This window comes from Gekko japonicus, unplaced genomic scaffold (assembly GCF_001447785.1).
Source record: "Gekko japonicus isolate JY-2015 unplaced genomic scaffold, Gekko_japonicus_V1.1 scaffold1219, whole genome shotgun sequence".
In the NCBI taxonomy this organism is placed as follows: domain Eukaryota; kingdom Metazoa; phylum Chordata; class Lepidosauria; order Squamata; family Gekkonidae; genus Gekko; species Gekko japonicus.
Window position 1 is genome coordinate 162,877 of NW_015177048.1, and position 6,579 is coordinate 169,455.

A 6,579-nucleotide genomic window follows, 5' to 3' on the forward strand; every position below is an offset into this window, starting at 1 on the left:
GTGGCCTGCTCCAGAGTGAGCTCATCAAGCAGCCTGGTGATCCTAGCACCTGAGGGCAGAACCACCAATGTGGTCTAGAGAGAGGTCCTTCGGTAGAGAAAAAAAAGAAGTACATATGTCTCACTTCATTTCTTACACTACGGTCCTTCAACAAATGTCACATTTCAAATTTCACATCATCAGTATTATAACTGAATTTACGGAACTTAAATATCGTACCGAAGCACGGGTAGCAGGCTAGTTTGAGATAAGGAAGAAAACAATGCAGAAATTTAACTACCTATCTACAGAAGAATTCCACCACATACAGATGGATAATACCAGAAGTTGTTGTTGTTCAGTCGCACAGTCGAGTCCGACTCTTTGCGACCCCATGGACCAGCTCCCGCCAGGCCTTCCGGTCTTCCGCCGTCCTCTGAAGTGTGCTCAATTTCATGTTCATTGCATCGATGACACTGTCTAACCATCTCATCCTTTGCCGTCCCCGTCTTCTTTGACCATCAATCTTTCCCAGCATCAGGGTCTTCTCCAGTGAGTGCTCCCTTCTCATTTGGTGGCCAAAGTATTTGAGCTTCAGTTTCATTATCTGGCCTTCCAGGGAACAGTCAGGGTTGATTTCTTTGAGGATTGACTGATTTGTTCTTCTTGCAGTCCAAGGGACTCTCAAGAGTCTTCTCCAGCACCATAGTTCAAAAGAATCTATTCTTCGGCGCTCGGCCTTCCTTATAGTCCAACTCTCACAGCCATACATGACTACTGGGAATACCATTGCTTTGACCATGCGGACTTTTGTTGGCAGGGTGATGTCTCTACTTTTTATCATGCTGTTTAGGTTCGCCATCGCTTTCCTCCCAAGGAGCAGGCGTCTTTTAATTTCATGGCTGCAGTCACAGTCTGCGGTGATCTGGGATCCCAGGAACGTGAAGTCTGTCACTACTTCCACGACTTCCCCTTCTATTTGCCAAGGAGTGATGGGGCCGGATGCCATGATCTTAGTTTTTTTGATGTTGAGCTTCAAGCCCACTTTTGCGCTCTCCTCTTTTACTCTGAGCAAGAGGCTCTTTAGATCCTTTTCACTTTCAGCCATTAGAGTGGTATCATCTGCATATCTGAGGTTGTTGATCTTTTCCCCAGCAATCTTAATTCCCGCTTGTGATTCATCCAGGCCAGCATTTCGCATGATGTACTCTGCATATATATTAAATAAGCAAGGTGACAGTATACATCCTTGTCGTACTCCTTTTCCTATGCTGAACCAATCAGTTGTTCCGTATCCGGTTCTAACTGTCGCTTCTTGGCCCTTATACAGGTTTCTCAAGAGACATGTGAGGTGGTCTGGTACTCCCATCTCTTTAAGGACCTGCCATAGTTTGTTGTGATCCACACAGTCAAAGGCTTTAGCATAGTCAATGAAGCAGAAGTAGATATTTTTCTGGTACTCTCTTGCTTTCTCCATAATCCAGCGAATGTTGGCAATATGATCTCTCGTTCCTCTACCTCTTCGAAACCCAGCTTGTACTTCTGGTAGTTCTCTATCCACGTACTGTTGAAGCCTAGCTTGTAGGATCTTGAGCATGACCTTGCTAGCGTGTGATATGAGTGCAATTGTGCGATAGTTTGAACATTCCTTGGCATTGCCCTTCTTTGGGATTGGAATGTATACTGATCTTTTCCAATCCTGTGGCCACTGTTGCGTTTTCCAAATTTGCTGGCAAATGGAGTGCAGAACTTTAACAGCATCATCTTCTAAGACTTTGAATAGCTCAGCTGGGATACCATCACCTCCACTAGCTTTGTTGTTAGTAATGCTTTCTAAGGCCCATTTAACTTCACATTCCAGGATGTCTGGCTCGAGGTCAGTGATTATACCGTCGTGGTTGTCAAGGACATCGAGGTCTTTCTTGTATAGTTCTTCTGTGTATTCTTGCCATCTTTTCCTAATCTCTTCTGCTTCTGTTAGGTCCCTACCGTTTTTGTCCTTTATCATGGCCAGCTTTGCATGGAACGCTCCCTTGATTTCTCCAATTTTCTTGAAGAGATCTCTAGTCCTTCCCATTCTATTGTTTTCTTCTATTACTTTGCACTGTTCATTCAGGAAGGCCTCCTTATCTCTCCTTGCTGTTCTCTGGAAATCTGCATTCAGTTGGGTAAATCTTTCCTTTTCGCCTTTGCCTTTCGCTTTCCTTCTTTCCTCTGCTATTTGTAAAGCCTCATCAGAAAGCCACTTTGCTTTCTTGCATTTCTTTTTCTTTGGGATGGTGGTGATTGCTGCCTCCTGTACAATGTCACGAACCTCCGTCCATAGTTCTTCAGGCACTCTATCTATCAAATCCAGACCCTTGAATCTATTCTTCACCTCTACTGTATATTCATCAGGGATGCGATCTAGGTCAAACCTGAATGGCCTCGTGGTTTTCCCAATTTTCTTCAGTTTAAGTCTGAATTTTGCAATGAGTAGCTCATGATCTGAACCACAGTCAGCTCCAGGTCTTGTTTTTACTGACTGGATAGAGCTTCTCCATCTTTGACTGCAAATTATATAGTCAATCTGATTTCGGTGTTGCCCATCTGGTGATGTCCATGTGTAGAGTCGCCTCTTAGGTTGTTGGAAAAGGGTGTTCGCTATGACCAGTGTGTTCTCTTGACAAAACTCTGTTAACCTTTGCCCTGCTTCATTTTGCTTTCCAAGGCCAAACTTGTCTGTTATTCTGGTTACCTTTTGACTTCCTACTTTAGCATTCCAGTCCCCTATGATGATGAGGACATCATTTTTTGGTGTTAGTTCTATGAGGTGTTGTAGGTCTTCATAGAACCGGTCCACTTCAACCTCTTCCGCATCAGTGGTTGGGGCATAGACTTGGATTACTGTGATGTTGAATGGTTTGCCTTGGAATCGGACCGAAATCATTCTGTCGTTTTTGAGATTGTATCCCAGTACTGACTTTTGCACTCTCTTGTTGACTATAAAGGCCACACCATTTTTTCTACGAGACTCCTGGCCACAGTAGTAGATATAATGGTCTTCTGAGTTGAATTCGCCCATTCCTGTCCATTTTAGTTCACTGATTCCTAAGATATCGATGTTCAGTCTTGCCATCTCATTTTTGACCACGTCAAGCTTACCTTGATTCATAGATCTTACATTCCAGGTTCCTATACAGTATTGTTCTTTGCAGCATCAGACTTTCCATTCACCATCAGACACATCCACAACTGAGCGTTCTTTCGGCTTTGGCCCAGCCGCTTCACTCTTTCTGGGGTTACTTGTACTTGTCCTCTACTCTTCCTCAGTAGCATATTGGACACCTTCCGACCTGAGGGGCTTATGTTTAATTAGAACAGCAAAAAGAAGAAGAAGAAGGATAGACTCTGTTACAAAAGCGAAGCAGTTTTTGGATCGGCAACAAGGTTCGAAGAAAGATAAAAAGAACACAGAGGAAGAAGAGGAAGGAGAACTGGACAGTACAAATGGCTCGGGAAGCCAAGGATCATCAACAGATTGCAGCTCTGAAGAGGTTCCTGAATCAGAATTCAGGGCGACGGCACCCAATCCAGCTCGGGATGATAAAAGCAAGCAGAAAGGAAAGAAAAGCAAAAAATAACTTAAAATTAAGACGAAAAGTTTGAGTTACAGATTTTTGCATTTACCTAAGATTTATCTATATGTATTAATTAGATATTGAAACAACAAAATGAGATTTTAATTGTTTAATCTTTATTAGAGGAAAACTTTGATTCATGATAGTAACATTTATAATATATGGTCTTTGTGTAGCTGGTATTTTAGGATAGTCTGTAGTTTGCGTTTGTAGTATGTAGGTAAAAAAGCAATAAAATATTATAAAAATAATTTCTTTGTTTGGAAACTCTGCTCAGCGTTCATACGAAAGAGGTGTTTGAGTAAACATGTCAGTTTGTAAAGCGATCACTTGGCAATTTTCAAATGTCTACGTACACAAGTCCTTTTTGCTTTGTTTTTAAACTATTTCTGCTGTAATTAGACTGCTGCACTCCCTTCTGAGAGAGAACCTGTTCTCATTACATGAACATTTCATTTTCCAGTGTTAGGCTTTTTTTTATTAAAAAAAAATGTATTCTTGCAGCTTTGTAGTACTGTATTTTTTTGTGAACTGTCACTATTTCTCTTTGGTTTCAGCCAGGACTGAATGAGCTTTGGATTGTTTGAAAAGACCATTCTGCTGGCTTGGAGGATCAGACATTCATATAAATGCCGGTATGTGCTGTGTGTGTGTGTGTGTGTGAGAGAGAGAGAGATTGTCACTTGCTCAGATTCTTGTCAGCATTAAGTCTGTGTTTTAGTCTGATCACAGCCTGGAAGAACCATAAGCCAAACCATGCAAAGCAAGATGTGAATGATGCTTTGTTGTAACTTAGAGCTGTTTTCTAAACCAAGACTGTTTAATTTTATTGAAGTGCTTCGCAAGGCCAGGTGTGCCGTTTTCCCATAAACTACTAAATTTGTTCCTTTGTGTTGCAGTGAAATAGTTAAGCCATCTGTTTTACTAAATTTATGATGTAAATAAAAAATATGTACAGAAGTTGTTTCAGAGATACTGTTTATATGGTAAGCGCACCCTTAACTGTGACAGTGTTTTGGGCCTATTACTCTCAATGGAGCAACTTCAGGCGAATCTGAATGACACTTTTCCCCTTGACCCATATCAGCCTGTCTTGAGGTTTTTTTATGAGATAAAGATGGCTTTAATTGCACTGATAGATGATCCATGTCTACTGATGAACAAGAAAAATTAATTTTGCTTGCTTGCTTTGTCAGTTGATGTTGATCATTCTGTTCAGTTAGACCCTTTGGAGAATGAGAGTACTGGGATCTGCTCTTCAGTGATGCGATCTTTTTTGTACACTAAGATGCAAATAATTAAGCTGTTGTGCATACTTAAAGGACCACCTCTCCCAGTTTGAATCCATGTGCCGGCTTGTATCTTCCTAGACAAGGCTGCACATCTGCTATGAGGATTGTATCAATTTGGTAGTTTCTTCCTTTCTTGAAAATGTGAGGAAACCTCCTTGTTTAGCTACCTCTCAAATGGCCTGTAAAACTTGTTTTTATTTCAGAGAACTTCCTGAGCTTGATTTGTTAGAGACAAACAATAAAACTATATCTGACTGTTTTGTTTTATGCTGTTTATTTGATTATGTATTGTACTTGAATTTTGTAGACTGCTTCAAACATTTGAAAGATGTGGAATAACTTTGATTCCCCACTCCTCCACATGCAGCCAGCTGGGTGACCTTGGGTTAGTCACAGTTCTCTCAGAGCTGTTCTCTCAAGAGCAGTTCTCTCAGAGATCTGTCAGCCCCACCTACCTCACAGGGTGTCTGTTGTGGCTCCCCTCAAGGGAAGCAGATTGTAAACTGCTCTGAGTTAAGGGCGGGATATAAATCCAACTCTTCTTAAAAACAGAGATTTATTATTGTTCCTTTAGTCCCTAGTGAAAAATTGCAAGGTTGAAAATTGGATTATCTAACACCTCATCTTCAGAAAAGCCTGGGACCTGAATCCTACCGCTGTTTGTTGGTAGTGGCTTGGCTTTGTTTCCTATATTCTGTATTTATTTTGCATCCTTCCCCCCCAATCTCTGGACTTCAAGTGTTCAACAAAACACATACTAGCTTTGAGCCGCATTGTATCGGAACAAAAAACAATAAAATATGAAAGTGTTTTGTAAATGTTTTTCTCACTTTATGTGTAGTATATAAATGTAAAAGAAGACTGCAAAGCTATGGCTTTCTGTGCAAAAATGAGAAGCTCCAAGAGAAATACAGAACTGAATACAGATGCTCAAGAGCAAGGGCTGGAAGTAGTATTCTATCTGCAGGAGAAGCCTTCTATCCGATATACATATGGCAAGTATACAGCAGAAGACCTTTGCATTGAAGCTGCCCAAAAATGCTGTGAGTATTGCATTAATCAGTTTTATTGTTGCATTAATTAGTCTTACTGTTTAATTTAAGTGACACATGTAATGTTATGTTCTGCAAAAATGACCTGTTTAGTTTTGGGTGCAGAAGGGAAACTTTCCCCAGAGGCTTCTTTGGAATACTTGTTTTGCTGTATTTAGAGATATAGCATTGTTGTCTCTTCCATTTAACCCTCACAAAAACCCTCTGAAGTAGGCTGAGAGCAGGGGTCATTTTGTAGAAAAAGAGCTGCAGGAGCTCATTAGCATATGGTATGCTAATGAGCTACTAGGCTGTTAGCATATGCCATGCCCCCTGACATCACCGGAAGTGATGTCAGAAGGGGGGGAAGGCATCTTCAAAAGTCTCCCCTTCCTTTCCCCAGCTGGCCTGCGGGGGGGGGGGAGCGAAGAGAGAAGGGGTTTAGAGTTTTAAACCCCTTCTCACTAGAGTTGGGCCACAGAAGGAGGAAAGAGGGAAGGAAAGAGAGAGAGAAGGAAAGAATAAAGGAAAGAGAGAGAGTAGAGAGAAGGAAAGAATGAAGGAAAGAGGGAAAGAAAGAAAAGGAAAGAAGGAAGGAGGGGATAAAAAGAGAGCAGGAAAGAAGGAAAGAAAGAGAGAGAAGGGAAGAAGGAGGGA

At 41.4% G+C, this 6,579-nt stretch overlaps 1 protein-coding gene across 2 annotated transcripts in view; it reads left to right on the forward strand.

Annotated features, from left to right (window-relative positions):
• JAK1 (Janus kinase 1) overlaps positions 1-6,579 on the forward strand; it is a 79,633-nt gene that overhangs the window by 25,447 nt on the left and 47,607 nt on the right. Inside the window, exons 2-3 of one of the 2 annotated variants that reach the window (XM_015428095.1) lie at positions 4,157-4,234; positions 5,733-5,934. In XM_015428095.1, coding sequence (XP_015283581.1) covers positions 4,229-4,234; positions 5,733-5,934 — 208 coding nt within the window. In that variant the 5' untranslated portion in view covers positions 4,157-4,228. The remainder of the gene's footprint in view (positions 1-4,156; positions 4,235-5,732; positions 5,935-6,579) is intronic. The other variant, XM_015428096.1, reaches the window with a different exon arrangement.